The following is a 19,755-nucleotide window of genomic DNA, read 5'->3' on the forward strand; positions in this document are numbered from 1 at the left end:
TAGACCAGTAAGGGAAAACTGAATGGAAGAGGTCCATTTGTTTATTTTAACAGTGTTTGCCATTCCAGGAGGCTTGCTGAAGTTCCTTCCTTCAATGGCTGGCCTTGGACCAACATTTGAAAAGTCTTAGATCTTTGGAAAGAAAGATTTGGACAACAAAGTTGTTTTATCTGGGAGGGTAACTAGTTGACTCAAGAGTTCCAGGACTTCGGTTTTGATGTTATTACCTTGGCCTAAGTTTCTCTTGTCCCAGGCGGTCCTGGCTATGTTTACTGATTTAGCAAGGGAAACGGGAGAACCTGGGAGGGAGGAGGCCTCTCTCCAGAAGAGGCTGCCACATTTTGCTGGATCACCTTATTACCTGGGCACCGTGAAGACGACAGAGATGGGGAAAAGTCAAACATATTTTAAAGGTCCTATCTCAACACTCACAAGAGAGAAACAACACTTCTCTAACTTACTCCCCAAATAGACACCGCCGTGGATGTTCTGCCAAGGAGGGATGCGAAAGTGTGTTCCAAAGTGAAATGTAAGCTTGGCCCAGTGCCCAGCTCTCGGCTGTATTTTGCACAGAGAGCTGCAGGCTGGCGCACCGAAGGAGCACATTTTTCTCCACGTGACTGCGCGAGCCAGGCAGCCCAAGCAGATTTCTTTGTGTTAATAAAATGTGATCTCTAGACTGTACACACCAGCAGCCCTGGGAAAACGCGAGCCAGAGAGAAGGACCCAAGGAAACCCACGGCTCTGGCTGGAAAGGGACCTCATTTGCCTGCAACCTCGGTTGTATCGAGGCGAGTCATGCCAGGCCTGGCAAATGCAAAATGACAACAGAGTCGGAGATGAAAAGACATGTCAAGGGCTTGGGTGAATGCTGCCTAAAACATAAAAATAACCCACGGAATCACATCAAACATGATCTTGTACGAACGTTCATTCTTCCTTGGTAGGCCGTAGACTGGAGTCCCTCACATATACTTTCTCCTCGAGAGCTGCAGTAAACCTGGGATGGAAGGTACCTTCTCTGCAAAACTGAGATCACTCCAAATAAAGCAGGAGTTTGACTCCTAGGTGAAACTGTGTGTATTCCGGTCTGGTATACGAGTGGCAAATATACATATTTGTACTCCCTCACCCCACAGGCGCCTGGCAAATGCAGCCAGCTTTCTATGAACCCATGCAGCCATGGGGAAGGACTCAGAAGCAACCCTAACAATCACTGTGGGAAGGCCTGGACCATGAAGAGCTTGCTTTTCCCAGCAACTCCAGCGACTCTGCCATTGTGGCCTTGGCCTCAGGAGGGATCCATTGCTCAGTATCTCAAGCCTGTCAATCTATATTTTTGGTGGTGGTGGTGGTGGCGGTGATTCCACAAGCTGGGGAGGAAAGGGGATTAGCCACTCCTGCTCATTGGGCCTCCTTTCAACATATTAAATCCCTAATTTCTGGGACTTTTGAATTCACTATGCTGTCCATCCAACTTGGTCTTCCGAATTCGGAGTGTGTTGGGACTGAAAGGTGGAAGGGGCATAATCCCAGGACCCCAGGGAGCTTCCAAACCTCTCAGGGACTATTCTGGGGATTGCAGGATTTTATGGGCCAATGTGCTCCTCTGGTTGAAGGGATTGGAAGGTCCTAGAAGACAGTCCTCCGTGGTTCCTGTCCAGCAGCCCAGCCCCCATTCTTCCTGGCCATAGGCAGGCGATCAGCCATAACCAGCTAATTATGGAGCAGCTGAGTTGAAGAACACTTCCTGGGCTCAGGTAAGCCCTCATCTTGATTAATCTGCAAACCGGTTAATCAGCCTCAGGATAATTGAAAGTTAATCTTATGCAGAGCTCAAGTGCAGTCATGGGAAACAGCAGGAAACCACAGTAGCAGAGGAAGTCAGGTCTATTATCAGTGAACTCTAGTTGATTCTTCAGAATGTTTAACCCCCAAGCCCACATCACCCCACTGCCCCACACACTCCTGGACCCACCCCTTGTCACACAGTGACCTTGATGCCGGGGGCACATAGCTAGCGCTCAATAAAATGCAACGCTTATTATTCTATTGGCGAAGTTCAGAGATTTAAAGTTAGGAGACAGAGATCTCTGAGACATTTGGTTCGCTTTGGGAGGCATATAGGGGGAGCTGTGAAAAGCACTGCACTCCCCCTCCAGCGTTCTTTACAGAAAGAAAAATGTGAAGAGCTCACACACACATCACCAGGAAAGCAGATCAACACCACAACAACATAAAGCACATTCCAAAGGTAAAGAAAAATAAACTTCAGAATATTGGTTCTATTAGCATGGATGACGGGTCATTCCCAACGCTAAGCAGACCGGTAAATTCTCCAGCGCCTTCTTAAAGAAGGTGGCAGCACTTCCGTTTTAAATATCAAGCAGCACAGAGTGTGGAGTACTGGGGGCCCAGCCTCCTGGCCCTTCCAAGGGCTGGGTTTCCAGGGGATCTACAGCCACAGGCTGCCAGGCTCTGTGGTTTGTGGTTGGAGCTGTGAGGACCCAAGCCTGTGCTCCACGGGAATCTGATGGGGACTGATGGAATTACAGCTTCTGTCCACCTTGCAATTTCTGTCCTGTGACCAGGGAGCAGAATCAATAGACTTCCCTTCCTCCATTCTCTATGTTAAGCGAACCAGAATAAGCCTCACTCAGAGAGCAAAACAGTACATGCCGGGGGCTTGGAAAAACCCTTTTCCAGGACACTGGAAGCAACACTGGCCTGAGTCCTTGATCTTCCGCCGAATGGAGGGACAAGAACTAAAGGATCTTCCCAACCTTCTCTTGTCAGGACAGGAAATACCTGGCACGAACATTGTCCCACCTAAGCTCATGGCAGACACCCTAATTAATCACAGAACTCTTTCCACTGAGCCCCTAGATCAAGCCTCAGTCTTTCAAAATGACATTCCGGGCACCTAGGGCCAATTGAAGCCAGCTATCTGATGACGCCTGCTGCCAAGAGAGGTCCTGCAAGCCTGAATTCAGCCACGCAGAGGAGCAGCCAAAAGCACAGCTGGCCACTGCCCTTCTAGAAAAGTTGCCATCAAAAGACTGAGCTGTGGGCCTTTTTTTCTTTTTTTAAAAAAACTATTTTGTCTGGCTAAAACCACTGATAAAAAAAAATCCAACCCTTGGAGCAATGATTCCAGCCAGATAACTTGCTTTCAGGGTAACTCTGGAATGTTGAACACCAGACAGAAGCCAGTGGTTCCCATTTAGAATGAAGGCCATTTTTAAAGAAATAACTAGCTTTAATGCTGTGGCATTTTTTTTTCCCCCAAAGGTGTCAAATGTCTTGCTTTGCAGATTTAGTTTTTAAACTCCGTTACCCTTCTTGAGTGGCAGAACACCAATCTTACCCATCTACTTGCTTATGAGCAGTATCACGGCCCCAAGAGGCTTGATATTTTTTGCACCCAAATTTGCACCAATGTTAGTCTTCCAGTTCATAGTAGTCTTAGAACACAGAGTACGGAGCTAAAAATAGCAGCCACGTTTTACAGGTAAGAAAACTGAGGCCTTGAGAGGTTCCGTGACGCGTCCAGAGACACACAACCCAACCCTGGCAAACCACTCTGGAACCTAGAGCTCTTTGTAAATGGCCTACCTTGAAACTGTTTCTTCCATGTTTTCCCCACTTGCCACCTAAAACCCAACGGAAAGAATAATACTAGCCCAATTTATACTTTGATTTGAATTTTATTTGGCAAATTTTCTAACTGGCTACCTTATTTTACATTGAGACACACTTATAAGTTAGAAGGCCATAGATTGTTCCCATCTTACAGATGAAGTTAAAACCCAGACAGGGGGATGCTTGCTTGAGGTTACACTTCTAATTCACAGCATAGCTGGGACTATAAATGAGGCCTCTCGGGGCACCTAAGGAAGCGTAGTGGGGCTTGCAAAGACTCAGCACAGCAACTCAGCAATCTGGAAGGGAGACTCCAAAGATTGAAGTCACAGTGCATTTTAGAAAGGGATCTTTAAATACAAGATTTTCACTCTGAATGAAAACTTACTGAGTGACAACTCTGAGCAGCCACAGTCCCGGGTCCATTCACTGATTAGCTCATTTAATGTTCTTTAACCCTCATGACAATCCCGTGAAATAGGCTGCCATTGTCCAGGTGAGGCTACGAGGGGCTTAGAATTTAAGTGACGTGCCCAAGGTATCGTGGCTTCTCAGGAGACCTCCACCTCCAAATCCAATTTAGTGTAGTGACCAAAGGGTCCGAGAGTGATGTGCTGATGCTGTTAGGACTGTTTCTCTGACTATCTTTACGAAAGCTTGTTATTTCGGCCTTGAAAATGATTTCATCCTGATCTCCATGGTTTCTAGCCACTGAGATGTGCCCAGATGTATTTTAATCAGAATGGAAGGGCTGATGAAGGGGAGAGAAAACATATTTTGGTGATGTATCCACAACATTCAATCCTCTTGGGGGCAGACTAAATTCCGGGAAGCAGTATCATTTCTAACATGAGGCGATGTCCTACAACCTGTTACATTAAGTGTTTAACACCATCCTGGCTTTAACACATAATGGGGATTGCTATTGATTTCATATACATTTAGTTGATTTAAACTTAGGAGCATTGTGCCCAGTCTTTTATAAAACTCAGAGCTATTTGACTGGATGTAAACACGCTGAGGGGGCTTTAGCTGGGATCAATCGTCCCTCTCAAGATGGGAAACATCTTGCCTCGTTTGATGCTGATGTGCTTTGTTATCCTTACGACAGGACTGGTGTGCCTTGAAAAGCTTATTCTGCCCACGCATAACTATAGTGTACAGTGTACTATATGAAGACCCATGCCAAGAACTCCACATCTCTAATCTGGCTGAAAAACAAAGTCGTACCAGGCTAATCCTAATTCGTAAATTAATCATCGTTTAAACAGTTGTCCCCTTTGTGTGAAAACTATTTTCACATTTTTCTTCCAAATAATTTACTTTTGTTTTCTCAATTTCCTCCTGTTTCCACTCCATTTCAACAGAAGCGTCCGTTTTTCCTATCTGGAGACCTCCCTGCTGTGTTTCCATCTTGTAGGGAGAGTTCAGAAGAAAATGTTTGAGAGAGAGTCACACTAGGGGATGAGGGCGGGGGCAGAAGGCCAGGGAGTTGGCTACTATCGGAGACCCACGGTCCTGTCTCTCCCCACTCAGCAACAACTAGGAGAAATGCCAGTTCTCCACTTCATGAAAAGGTGTCACCAAGAAGAAAAAAGAAGCAACTCCCATCACAAATCTGATAGCCTGTTGGAAAGTCTTTAGAGCACTAAAGGCATATGTAAGTTTCATTTCACCTTTACCCACTCAAGGTCAGAGGATGGTGGGGCAGGGGATGGAGATGAAAGACACAGCCCTGCATCCATCTCTTAGTGGAGCTATCCAAGTGGGCAGGCCGTTGCACTGTTACAGGACCACAGACGAGGTTTCAAGGCGGAGTGTACCTTTTCATGGACGTTGACACACAGGATGCCTTGTCATTCACTACCCTCTCTTCCTTACAATGACTCGGAAGGTGGGGGACAGTCCTGGGCCGTCGCTGCTATAGCACAAGATGCGCTCCTACTTAAGGGTCCATGAGATAATGATGGAGGCAGAGGAAGAGAAGGAATAGTAATTGTAGAATACAAACAAAAGTGATGAAAGCTACCGTTCATATACTGAGCACGTTCTAGATGCTTTACATGTATCATCCCACTGAATCCTCCGGGAATCCTCTGGAAGGGGTATGATCATCCCCACTTACAGAGGAGAAAATTAAGGCGGAAGAGTTACAGCCAGTAAATGGCGGAGCTGAGAGCTAAGCTGAGGCCGGGAGTTTAACCACCACTGCATTACGCTGCCCGTCCATGAGGAGAAGGGAAGGATGAGAGGCGGTTGCTCTAATAGGTGATTATTTCTTTAGTAAAATTCCACAGAGAACTGCCATCTTTGGGGATCGGTCTACGACATCCTCTGTGATGGTAGGTAAATAAACAAAAATGCTCTTTTTTTTATTCCATATGATGGGAACATTTAAGTTTTAAAATGTATATTTAGTGGTGTGGGACAAATGGGAGATAGGGCAGGCAGAGATAAACTGCAACAATTTGGTGGAAATACTAACCCAAATGACTGCAATGTCAAATGACAGAAATTCTCTTGCTAGTCACTAATATAGACTGTGATCATCAGTTTATATACACCCAGTTAAGGACTTTAAAGCCTATTTTGTACTCAGATGAGTTAAATATGCCTCCTAAATTGTTTGTATAATTAATGTGTTTGGTAACATCTTTCTTTATAAAGAAGATGAAGGTATTAATTTAGTTGAATCAATTCAAGATCAAATGATCATGAAGCCTGAATCCATGCAATGTTAGTACTAGGCAAACTTGCGGGTAAAAAACAAAACAAAACAACAGACTATATACACTGAAATGGCTTCCTTACACCTAGTTTTTGTGATACTGAAACTTCCTGTCATCCACCTTCACACTTCAAAGGCATCCAGTAACTAAATATCACTAAATGGCTTGTTATGCTTGTATGAATTTCACTTATAATGCTAAAAAAAACAACAACCCAAACACACAAAAAACTTCCTTTTTTGACATGGATGTAAATATTTTTAAAATCATTCAGATGTTACCGGTCATGTGAAATATACATACTTTAGACTCTACCAGGAAAAAAGATACCCACCTCCCCTGGGAAAGCATATTAATGTAAAGAAGTCAACTGCAATTAAATGAATTCTATGAATTTCTTACAAAGTCAGTTCTACAAATTTATCTTTTCTTATTCTCAGAAACTCTACCAAGGCCTTATTTCTATCTTTACGTTGTATATTATCTATTATTTCCTCTCTAAATCTTTCAGTGGCCTTTGGTCTTTTAAAAGCAATATTATTTTGGCTGGATCTGAGATCTCCATCCTTTTTTTTTCTTTTTTTAAGTTTTCCCTACTAAAAGCCTCCGTAATCTCCTTCAGTGATACTAAGCCCACAGCATAATGAATCCATTCTAAGGTGAATTAAATCTTCCATTCAATCCTTAGGGCAGATGGAGTCTACCTGTTTGCCACTCTTCCTAGAACTCTTCATATCTGGGGTATTGAGATCTCCGTTCTGGGTAATCTGATTACTGCGTATCTGGATGATCTTGTTCATCTGGTTTACAGCATGGATTCCCATTGGTCAGGGCCTGGTGGCATCCTTCCTCAGACAAACCTTTGCTTTTCCCATTCAATTCAATTCAAGAGGCATTTATTGTGCATGAGTGGACAGCCTCGCTTAACTCTTTCCATTAAGTGCAGAAGCACTTACAGAGCAGCGGTGAGACTTCCCTTCTCGGCAGGACTGTCCATGCTTGGGTCCCACAGCAAATACATCAGTGCACACTGTTACCCAGAAGTAATTAGAAAAGAAAGCATTGCTCTTCCCCATTGAAGGAGTTTCTGCCAAAGCACTTACTTCTGCTGATCCATTTATGCAATCCCACTTTCTAAGAGAACATTTTGTCACAGATGATTTAGTGTTGTGGCTCCCTCAAGCATCTTTCTGTAGCATGCACTCATTGTTTTTAGGAATCTAGGGTCTCTCAGGCAAGATTTGAGAGGGAAAGGGGTTTAATTAGCCGCGAGCCATCTCTGATTGTAAGACCCCCAAATTCCAAAGCATTCTTCCAAAATCATTCACGAAAAAAACAAAAAAAACAAAACAAAAAAAGAACGCTCCTAGATTAAACTTCTAAAAACGAAAGTTTTAGGAACATTGTATGACAGTGGAACTGTGCAATTTTTCGGGACAGAAAATGAGACTAGATTCCCATTATGAGTTGGATGGGTAGGAAGTTCAGACAGTAACAGTATTTGTTAAAGTCAGAAAAGAAGGAAAACATTTTAGGAATTTTCACATTAAGTCATGGAGTGTATATCCACCAGAAGCCAATTTAACAGAAACAATACTGTATAGTTTTTCCCCAACAGACACTCGATCCTGCCAACACTCTAATTGTCTACTATACATAGCTGGAGGTGAAATTGCACACACTGACTGTTATTTTTTTTATTTAAGTGAACCGGTTCGGGTTATGACAACTTCTCCAGCTCTCTGTATTCTTGGCTTGAGGTCAGAGCACATTTCAAGGGTACTTGAACAAGTCACTTCACGCATGTGCCATTCAGCAGCCCCTGTGCCCCCCACCCCAGAGCCTGTCTCCTTCCAAAGTCCCCTTCCATTAGCAGCACTCCCCATACAACCCCTCCCCCCCATATCCACCATATCTAAGCATGATGAGCAATTAATCCAAGTTTGGGGGAAGAAGGAAGCTACAAATACAAGGTCAGGACTCAAGAATGCAAAACTGTAATAATGATTCCTTTGTCTCTCAGGGGTAAAATTAATAAGCTGTCCAGAAACTTAGCTAAGTATTTTTAGCTTGATAGTACTGCTGCAGGTAATCCTTATAAGCAAGTAGACAATTTGTATCACTGAGGCATTAACGCCTTCTCTTTCATCCTCTCTCACACACACCAAAAAAAAAAAAAAAAAAAACATAAAAAAACAAAAACCCACACATTCATAGAAATTGGTTCAATATACTTGTTTGCAAACCTCGTAAACTTTATAAAATAGAAGCATTTAAAAGTGATGAATGTTAATGGGTTGGGTTTATTAAAATCTATTTTTCTACTCCTATGAGACCAGACCTGCTTTTAGACCTTTAAATTCTGAACCATTCAAATCCCTCAAATTATTTCCTTGCCAAAGCGTGTTTCCCCCAATCACCAAAATTATGGGCTTTATAAGTGAAACCTAAACCCTGTGTTTTTGAATTACTTTCTCTAGATCATTAGAACATTGTGTTTTGAAAAGCTGTTTGATGTTCAAGGGAGAGTATTTATTTTCAAAACAATAATAATAAGGAAGTCCCGGTTTGCCAGAGGAAACTATTGTGAAGTATCTAAAAATGTTTCAGATCTAACCTTGAACCCAAGTGGAAATTTCCACATGCCACTTCCCTACTCAAAAACCTTCCATGGCTCCCCACTGCCTGCTGGATAAAGTTCAAGCTCTGTAGCTTGGCATTCATGAAGCTGCCAGTCTGGCTGGCACCTACCTCTCCAGACTCATCTCCCGGACTCCTTCACATGAATTTTCTGCATCAGCCAAATTGGATCTACACCTTGTTCCCTAAACACCCTGTGGGCATTCCTGCCTGTATAACTCTGTCACACCACTGCCCACTCACCACTCTGGCTCCTCCATCTCTCATTCCAGGCCCAACAGAAGGTCCAACTCTTCTTCCAAGAAGTCTCGTCCCAGGCACTCTTGCCCTGGGCAGTGGCTGCTTCCTGTGAGGTCTGGCAGATCTTGTCTGAGCCGCTCCCTTATTTATTTATTTTTACATTTTTTACTCACTTTCACGCTGCTTTTTTCAGTAGGTATGGGAGGCGTCCATGTGCCCATCGTTTGGCACTGAGAACATGCTTGTCTGTCCTGTCACTCATCCTTTTACCTAAAAAGTCTGTCTTCCCGACTCAACTGACATCTCCTTGAGACCAGGAGCCAGAGCTCACCCTTGTCTGTCTTCCCCAGGGTTTAGCACAAAGCAAATGCCGGTGCTATTTCTGGGGACCGTCCACAGGGCTCCTCGCTCTGACAACTTCCTCTGTTGCTTTCTAACCTTTCTATCATTTACTAGAGAAAAGAAACTGAACTGACTTGTGGTAGAGCTCGGTCTCCTGCGAGCCAGGTGCCACACTGGAACCTTCATACACGTTAGCTTTAGAAAGCTGACGTAAACCCAACAAAGATGTAGCTGTGCAGATGGGAAAATGAAGGTTCTGAAAGATTAAGGTTTACCCATGAAAGGACCACTTAGAGGGAGATGGACTTATTATTCCGGAATGCTTACGTCAAGTTGTACTTGTAAGAAGGAACATGGACTGGACCAGACCTTTCTCCTCTCCCAGCACCAGTGTCCCTTTCCGGTTTCTTTACCCCGGGGTCATCACATTGCCTACAAGTATAATGATTACTATTAAGCTTATTTTTTAAAATTGCAATAGTAACATTGATTGAATGATTTCCTAGCAAACATGTCACGGAGAAACCTTCTAATCAAGAACTTCTTGGAACTGCATTTTGTTTGTTTGATTTTTTTTTCAATCTCATGACCCAGGAGGAATGAATAACAGTTACAGTTAGCGACCCAAGTGACCAAAAGTCAGAGGCTAAGAGGGGCAGGCGAAGACCAGGCGGAGAAACGGAGGAGACATTCAAATTCCTTGACCAGAGGCCTTAATGGGCTAGAAAAGTAAAAGTATGGAGATTGCAGGGCTAAGTCCTCCTGTGAGAAGTGAGATCAGATGGTAGCGAGCATGCTTCTCACAGCAGCTAACTGGTACTGAACGTGCTGTGTGCCAGGTGCCATGTCAAATACTCTCCATGTGCACTGGCTCATATGACCTTCAACACTCCAAAGCTGCACATGGGAAATAAGAAGCTCAGATCATTTAAATAACCTGCCTGAGATCTCGGGCAAGCAGGGCGGAGTCAGGATACCCAGGTCGGTTGGTTTGCTTGTTGGATCTTCTGCTCTAAAGCATTGCTACATTGCCCACATAGAACTGTGTCTCCAACATAGGACATTCTGATGGACGTTGTGAAAGGTGAGCCAGCAGGGACCTATGTCTTAAGGAAATTTAAGTTTCTTCCAAAACAATGGTTTAGTGGCTTCAGGTCAAGACATTTGCTGGGGTGGGGGTGGGGGGGCAGGTATGAAATATTATAATAAATGAAAAATATTCTCAACTATTTCCATTATAGCATCAATTACAGACCCCATACCTCCTCCTCCCTATCCTTCACTCATATATTTTCCAATGTTTTTTTAATCTTATTACTTCTACTATTACCTTCCCTCTTCCCTCTATTTTTCACTGATGAGACATTAAAAATGATTCCTGGGTAAAAATGATTAGTGCTGGTTAAAAGAGAGGTTTCTGAGAAACCTAATAAATCACTGCTGTCTTTTCATCCCCTGGCTCTCTACATTAGGATGTTATCAAGGCTTTTTCCTTCCCATCTCCCCCACCCCTTCCCTTCTGCTCTACCTAGTCCTGTCTTTATACTGCTATTTTTCTAGTCTGGTAAGCACAGTGCTGAACTGGAAAGACTCTGCCAAGCTCCTTGGCAGGAGCTGGCCTACAGGAACCCTGCCCACCGCAGTGGTGCGGACAAGACAAGGCCTGTGGGCAGACAGGCAGGAGAGAGGGCTGGTTTGGGGTCTGGCTAGAACGCTGGCGAGAGCAGGTTTCCCTGGCATTTGAATTGCCCGACAGAGCTCAGCTTTCTTATGCCAGGGTCAGGGTTACAATCTCTCCCTGGCACATGCTTCAGTTCGCCTGGGAAGAGAAGCAGGGGGGGCGGGGGGGGCGGAAGCAAGCCAGCACACCACCCAGAGTTGGGTGAGCTCCATAGGGCACAGCCACGTGCCTGAAGCATACGGTCACGCAGGCAGACAGCCAGGGCTGCCAGGGCTCGCACGAGAGCTGGGGGGGGGGGGGGGGGGGTTGGGCATCGAGCGAGCGGTGCGAGGGGCTGTTTCCACACTGGGAGAACAGGAGGTGCAAACCCAGAAGAGATACTCTGGGTTCACATCAGGGAAGAGACTTGTCCTAACTCAGAACAAAGTAGGAAAGTCAAGCTGGTTACACAGAATAAGTATTGGGTATGCTGGGGGAAAAGAATGCATGTGCTATTTTTGCAGAGGGATGGGGACTAGATGAAACAAATCCCAAATGAAGAACAGGGGTTAGGAATACCATCATGCGCTTCCCTACTCCCATGCCACTGACATAACAACAACAGCTCTTGGCACTGCGTAGCCATGTGCCACCCACCGTGCCATAGTCTGTGTTATTTAACCCTGCTAAAAGCCCACGGGAGGGGGACTATTTATAGTCTCCATTCTATTGATGGGTAAACTGAGGCTTAAAGAGGTTGAGAAATTGACACAAAGTTACACAGCCAGCCAGTGTGGTTCCAGGATGTGAACCCAAGTCCCCGGGTCTAGAGCCTATGCTCTTAACCACCAAGTTGCCTTGCTTTCCACACCTATCCCAAGGCCAGGAACTACTGTCCTGGGAATGTTACAACACGACAAAGCCAAGAGGACAGGGCACACCTGTCCTCTACGGGGTGTGGCGGAGAAGATAAACTCTTACAAGGAACAGAAAAAACCGAACCAAACCAAAGCTGACTCTCTCACCTTCACCATCTCCTTGATCCTGAAGCGCTTCCCAGACACATGAGGCCGGGTGTACAGTAACTGTCAATCACGGCGCTCCCAACTTGCAGACATGTCAGTATGCTGGGTGGGGAAATATAGGAACTGCCTGCCCTTAAGGCGAGGGAGAAACTGAAGCTTCATCTCAGGAGGTTGGGAAAAGCAAGAGAACGCTGCTGCCTCAGCAGGACCTCCCTTAATTCCAGACCCACGAGCACAGAACTCCCCACTGTTATTACTGAGTCCCCACGGCCCGGTTTTCCTTCCACAACAAAACCTTATCACAAAGGAAGGTCAGCAGATGCAGAACACCACTTCTGCCTTGCAAAGGTACAATGGGTTCTCATGCACCCGCTGATGCTCCCCTTTCCCCACACACCACCACATGGAAGGGTTTCGCTTCACTCTGTAACCAGCCTTCATCCTAACCCGGTCTCAGTTCTCCACTGAGTGCAGATCTAACAGTGGTACGACACCCCCAAGCTATTCAAAGAAAAACCACCAGAGGAGATGATTCCAACCCTGGTTTTACAAGCATGTGATTTAAAAATAACTCTGCCTTTGCTATACATGACTTTCCCTAAAGGCACTGCTGTCCTGAAAGTCACTGTTCAATTCTCAGGGCAAACAGATTCTTCTTTTCCCAGGACCCAGTGCATGCTTCCCGGAGAGTGCTCGCAAAGAGCCCCTCTGATAGCACCTGAAATGCAAACACTGAAGCTGTCAGGATGGCTCCTGCCATCTGTGTTGGCCTGGGACGTCCGGGATGCTGCCCCTCAGATGACTAAGAAGCCCGAGCAGGTAGCTGTAGCATCCAGGAACTGCCCCTCTTCTTCCTTCATTAAGATGTCAATCCAGAAAGCTTAGTGATTCCCCCATAGCCACAGGAGGGTTCCACGGATCCCTGGGTTATTTCTTCAAGGAAAAGTGTATTTCTTCAGATATTAGACTCATTTTTTTGATTACATAGCTAGAAAGAGGAATAGGATGGGTGCACGAAACAGGAAAAAGGTTGGTGGCAGTCATGGTCCATAGTATGAGAATTGACAAGAACCTTGTCATCCTACAACATGTTTTGGGCATACCTAGGAATGCATACTGTGTCACATTATGGCTTCACGTCCTTTCAACCAGACAGGTAGCACTAATGACACAAACCCCCGGGCCATAACTCAAAAGCTGCAAATAGCAGAAAACAAATGTTTAACAAAATGATTTTGCAATTATCTCCTGAATAACCTCATGTCATCGTCTTACCAACTGAAAAAGTATATAACTATGCTGTTACTAACATTGTATTTCATCTTGGCAAACTAATGTCTCCTGACGGTCTCGAAAGCTTGGCCACAGAGCATTCCAGGAGGTAGGAAGCACCCATGTGTGTGACAGGATCCTGAATGAGGCCCAGAGTTGGTTGTCCACATTGAAACTCTACATCAGTAGTTCTCAACAGGGGTGATTTTGCCCCCAGCAGACATCTGGCAGCGACCGGATTCATTTTTACTTGTCACAGCTAAAGTGCGTGTGTTAACGCTGTTCAGCTTCCTACAGAACACAGCACCGTCCCCACAATAAAGCCTTACCTGAAACAGCAACTGTGCCAAGATGGTGAAATCCTGATCTAGACTGAAATGATACAATTCCCAGAATACTCAAGGCTAAATCTGTGCTCATCCCTTCTGAGGACTTATTTCCCTCAAGATAAACTTGGTATTTCTAGTCTGGTCACCACTGTGATGATAGAGAATAATAAAAAACTTTCTCCTTTTTCAGGTTCGCTTGTGACATACCATCCGTCAAATCCATATCCCCTCGAATTGTATTTTGTATTATAATCTTCATGATGATCAACAGTGTATAAACAGCAGAGAGTTATTTTATCTGCATTTGGTATTTGAAGACGAGCTTGAACTTTCTTTCTATTTTTGTTAGGAGTAGCATTGAGTTTTCAATTCAGAGAAGACTGTTTTGGAGTGTGCTTTCATTATCGAAAAAGACATTTACATGAAGAGTTTATTTCTGGATCCTGAAGTTCCCCCCCCCCCTTTGATCCTAGGGCCTTTCTCTCCTCCACAACCTAACAAGTGACATCCACTATAACTCAGGAGCCCCCTGCTACAGACTGCAAATCTGACTGGGGCATCTCAAGTTCCCAAGACTCACCGATGAATACTGATTCTAACGAGTTCTAACAAATGACTTTTAAGGAATCCTCAGGTCCCCAAAGCCCGATTCTCGATTCTCAGTAGAAACCAATGTGTGGGGACCCAATATTTGCACGCCTCTTGGGAAAAAATACAGTATTTCTATTATAGTGTGTTCCTATATTTGGCAGAGGATTGAGAAATACATGTCAATTGACTGTGCTAGAATTAAAACACCCCAATTCAATAACTATTGGTCCCAAGCTCCTGATAGTTCTCTCAAGAAGGAGAAGTTATATACTGTACCTAATTCTGAAGGTATTTCAGAAGACAGGGATTGAAATCAATGATAAAAGTTGACACAGATACAGCAATGATCGTCACTGCGCTCGTTAATAGAACATTAGTGCTAGTCATTTCACCCTTTCTACATATTAGCTCTAATTTTCACAATAACCCCATCAAATAGAAATTATACCATTTTACACAAAGGGAAACTGAGGCTCCCAGAGACTGTCACTTTGTGAGGTCACACAGCTACCAAGTGGCACATGAGAATGACTGAGGCATAACTGTCCCTTCTCACTGGGGCTCTGTCCCCTTCTCCTGGTTATTTTCCATTTTGAATGTTTATTTATTTTGTTGGTTGTTTGTTCCTGGGAAGAAATTGAAGACAATAGCACTATATGTTCTAAGTAGCAGAGTCTTAGGCTCACATAAAGGAGTGATTTCCCAAGTTTCTGCAGCCTTCTAGAGGTGAGCAGAGGTTAAGACTTAATTCCATTCCAGTCAGTGGCCTTGAGTTATCATTCAAAGTAGGTTTTGGAAAAGGGGCCGGCCCAGAGCGATCCGAATGGGAGAACTTTAACTCCAATATTAATATTTCAAGGCAGGGGTGTTCTCTTCCTCCTTTCATCATTTCCTTCCATTTTAATCTCCCTCTGTGTGTCACAGAAATTCTACCCAAGTCGAGGACACCGAGTTCAGGAATGATCTCTAACACAAGTGTCCCATTGTCCTGCTTTCTGGTTCCCCTGCAGCTAAGGCCCTCGGCTCGGTGACCTTCCTGACAATGTATCTGGCTGAATCTTTGTTCCTGGTTACCTGGGCACATAAAATGGCCTTTCTTCCTGTTCATTTTGTACTACAGGGTGCTAAAGGCATGAAGCCAGAGCTGCCTCAACTTGTGTTTATATCTGAGCATTTAGCAGTGGGTTTTGAAGTACCGGTCATTTCAGGTGATGTTTTTGTGCAATACTTCAACACCATTTACAGCTAACCTTGTGGTCTTGAGGGCTTTGATAAAAATGGATTAAGTATGATGGACAGATGAAAACGAAAGAAAGAGATGTAAGAACAATCTGGTTTGTAGGAATACTGAAGACAGAAATATGGAGTCTGGTGCTGAAAAAGGCTAAGCCATGCTTAATATGAGAGCTGCTTTAAGATTTAATTTCTCAATCAGTGACAATGCAAGATGAAAAGATGAAAAAGCTATCGGCCCCATACCCCTAACTCAGTTTTTTCATTCTTCTAAGAAAGAGAAAAATGAACGTAAGTAAACCACAGCCTTATAGAGAAAACATTCAGCAAGATCCTATTATCTGTGTATTTGGGGAATGTGGAAAACAGACGGATGGGATGGATGCTGGAATTATCCAAATCATTAATTTTAGGTTGGAATGCCTTAAACTGAAATCCTTGGATCAGCTGTATCCTGAGCCTCATCAGAATCCTTTAAATTGCTGGTTAAAACGGCATATTCCTGGGCCCTCACCCTAGAGCTGAAAAAAATCAGCAGTTCTAGGGTAGGTCCATAAAATCTGCATTTAGCTGACTCTCCAGGTGACACAGACACTCAATGAAGTGGGCCAACCACTGCTGTGGGTGAAATACAAGACTCCTCTTCTAGAGGGAGCTGAAGTCCCCCTGATTAAGATGTTTATGCCACCCCCACCCTGCCCCTGCCTTTTGCCCTCCTCCCCATCTGGAGGGAGAAACTTCTGAGAGTTTACCTGGTCTGATGGGGCTCTGCATACAGTTCGGGGACTGGATGCCAGGGTGAATGGGTGCAGAGGCCCGACTGCTGAGGTCCATGACGGAAGGGGCCGCTGAGGAAGCCGGCTGCAGCCCGGGAGGGTGAGGGCTGTGGTCATGGTGAGGGCTGGGGGGGATGCCATTTTCCGACAAAAACTCTTCCAGGTCCATGTATTCCAACTGGAAAGTATCTCCATCATAGGGAAGGGTTTTGTCCCATAAGGTGGGTCCCAAGAACGCTGACTGGGGGCCCGTCGGGCTATTACTCTCATCATCCAGCTTCTTTTCCTTGTCTTTATCTTTATTAAATGCTGCAGGAAAGGGGGAAAGTTGGACTTTAAAAAGAAAAAGGATCACGCTTTTTTCCCCCACTCCTCCCAGTCACAAACACCAGGGTTCTTCTCTGGCTGCTGGCTTTGTGGATCTGGAGTTAAAAGTTCAGGCAGGACATGGATCTCCGCCTGTTTTTTAACATCTTCCTATTTACTTTGGAAAGAAAGCACTAGTCCTTGGGACGGGACTACCGACTGATCTAGGGTATAAACAAGAAAGCAGTCTTCAGGGCATTATTTGAGGAGACAAATAATTTAAATTGACAGTGGGAAAATATACCTGCAACTGCATACAACTGCTGTGATTTTTAAGAAAACAGGCAATACCCAGGGCATGTTTTGGCCTCCAGGAAATTCATTACAGTAACAATATGAAGTCATTCAGACTTGGAACGCCAGTGGGTTGGTGATTCTAATTTTGGTAAAGCAGGGACTCTCCACCCTTCTTTGAGACCATGTATTGAGCATCTCCTACGTATCTGGTTCTTTCCATGAGATAACATTCTCGAAAAATATCACAATCAGCTTTACAATGAAGAAATAGAGTCTGGGAGCCTTGAAGGATGTTGACCAATGCCTGTCATTGGCAGAGAAGAAAACAGAACTTTCCGACCCCACATGTGTTTGCTTATAAGCCACACTTATTTTACAAAAGTTCTTTTTTTTTTTTTTTTTTTCAAAACATAAAGTGTTTTCTTCCTCCTCTTCCCCCAACCCAATTCACCAAAATTACACAAGTATGCAACCTGTCAAAGGCACAGCTAACGGGAAAGGTGGTTCGTCTACATACCTATGCTGGAGGTATGGAGCCATTTTTACCTGACGTACTGCTCAGCCCATGAGGTCTTTAACCAGAGCTCTGAATTTTGCCAAGTCTAGTTCTCAGGGACCAGTGGAATCTGGGATTAAGGAATTTGGTTTCTGAGTTTCTTCTTCAGAGAAACAGTCTCCACCCCCCTCCACTCTAATCCTCTGCAGTCTCATCGCCAGAGAAATCTGACTTAAAACACCCACATACAAAAGATTGCAGGCAGCACCTTCCTCCTAAGTGTTACTCCTTAAAGGAGAGTTAAGAGGGAAGCTGTGCTTTGCAGACCTGGAATCAAATCCCTCAACTCTCGCAATGCAACAGGTTGTCTGTTCCCTGCTAGAAAAGAAGGTGCGAGTAGTCCCAAGCTATCTGCAGCCAAATGATCTCCCAAGACTTAACACTCTGAGTCGCACCGTCTGCATTTGCTACTGTGACATAGAAAGCCCGAAACCGCATTGGCCCCGATGACAAATCCCTGGAGGCACCAGCTCGGCTGAGCGCCTCCTCACACGACCCCTCCTGTGCCTCTCCGGCCAAGGTTGCCTGGGGAAGGTTTGGGACTTACCAAGAAAGGGCTCAAGCCAGAGGAGGCTCCTGCGCGGTTACACGTGAGCCCGCTCCACTCTCCCCTCCCACCAGAAAAGTGCACGGGGAAAGTGTCAGCGCTGGAGGCGTGCACGGCTTCCCACCGAGAGACCACTCCCCCCGCCAGCCCCAGCCCTCATCCCCCTTTCTTAATTACCCTTCACTGGAGAACAAGCATCTCCATACACAGTGAGTTCCAAATACTAATAACAGAAACAACAGTATGATCCCAATACCCGGCCTGGGCAGTGAGACCCCCCCACTTGAGCCACCCACCCGTATGGAAGCAAGCCCTCTGGTTTCTCCTCCCCAGTCCGCGAAGATCTGTCCTCGCGCAGGAGGTTTCAACCTGAGGGCGGATAAGCTTCAATCTAGGAAAACACTGACCTGTCAAGTCACCTCTCCCACCTGCGCCGCGGGAGCGGGACCCAGGGAGGCTGGGCCGGGTCCCCAGCACTGTTTTAAATGTTGCTCAGTAAGGGGGTCCCCCTTTTTGAGGAGGAGGGGTAGGGTGATGGGTGAGCTCCTCTATTTCATCAAAGCAGGGTCAGGGTGCCGGGGAACAGGGACAGAGGGAGATGGATTCTCCAGCCGGCCAGCGGGGGTGCCCGGACAAGGAAGGGGACCCCAGGAGCGTCGTCCCTTCCCAGAGCGGGGCAGCCAGGAGGGCAGCGCTCACCGTCTTCGTGATGAAGGGGGAGCTTCAGCGGGTTCTCCAGCAAGGACCTGAGCACGCCGTAGGGAGGCGGGATAAAGGTGGGATTCAGGGGGAGCGGTCGGGACATTTTCTCCGTCGCGATGCACTCAAATCTTTTTCTTAAAAAAAAAACACAAACCGCCCCCCAAAAGGTTGCTGAGCTTTTTCCTTCGTCCTTTGCCAAAAGTACTCTCTTTCAAGGCGGTGGAGACAAGGAAAAAAATTACTTGTATCTTTATAAATACATCTGCATAAGAAAATAAAAACAAAAAAACTTTCGGGTTTCCAGTGCAGACGGTCTCCGGAGAGCGCGCCAAGTGCCCGCGGGCTCCTCCGCGACGAGCAGGATGCTCTCACCTGCCTCGAACCCTCGTCTTGTAAAATGTTCAAAATTGCAAAAAAGAAAGAAAAATTATGCAGACCGCTGCAGAAGGACGGAAGACAACGCGCCACTACGGCCCCGTCCCGCCACCACCCGATGCCGCGCGCTGTCCCACCCCACCCCCCTCCCCGCGCCAGCGGCCGCTGCTCCCCGGCGCTTGGCGGCCCCGCAGCGCCGGGCTCAGCGCATCCGGCCGCCCATGTGCCGCGGCCCTGACAAGAGTGACGTCAGGGCCCGCACCGCGCGCCGATAGGCGTGCAGGGGGCGGGGCCGCACGCGGCCCCACCCGGCCGCCCCGCCCATCCCGTCCTTCCTGCTACCGCGTGTTTAGCATCGTCGCGCGCGCGGATTTTCCGGGATCATGCAGAGCTGGCGGGCTGCAAAAGGACAAGTGTCATATCCCCTGGGCCACCGACCTGGGCTGAGAATCTGACTTGTTAAGGGTGGGAAAATAAATGAGGAATTTATCTC

At 45.8% G+C, this 19,755-nt stretch overlaps 1 protein-coding gene across 2 annotated transcripts in view; it reads right to left on the reverse strand.

Annotated features, from left to right (window-relative positions):
• The window catches only part of HLF (HLF transcription factor, PAR bZIP family member), a 61,788-nt gene extending 42,281 nt beyond the window's left edge, over positions 1 to 19,507 (reverse strand). For both annotated transcript variants that reach the window (XM_088802177.1, XM_088802176.1), the window contains exons 1-2: positions 18,885 to 19,507; positions 16,456 to 16,788 (exon numbers count right to left, since the gene is read on the reverse strand). In XM_088802177.1, the coding sequence (XP_088658303.1) occupies positions 16,456 to 16,788; positions 18,885 to 18,990 (439 nt within the window). In that variant the 5' untranslated portion in view covers positions 18,991 to 19,507. The remainder of the gene's footprint in view (positions 1 to 16,455; positions 16,789 to 18,884) is intronic.
• Positions 19,508 to 19,755: the final 248 nt, after the last annotated feature.

This window comes from Rhinolophus sinicus, chromosome 12, assembly GCF_057876585.1.
Source record: "Rhinolophus sinicus isolate RSI-liver-muscle chromosome 12, RSI-T2T, whole genome shotgun sequence".
NCBI classification, from domain to species: domain Eukaryota; kingdom Metazoa; phylum Chordata; class Mammalia; order Chiroptera; family Rhinolophidae; genus Rhinolophus; species Rhinolophus sinicus.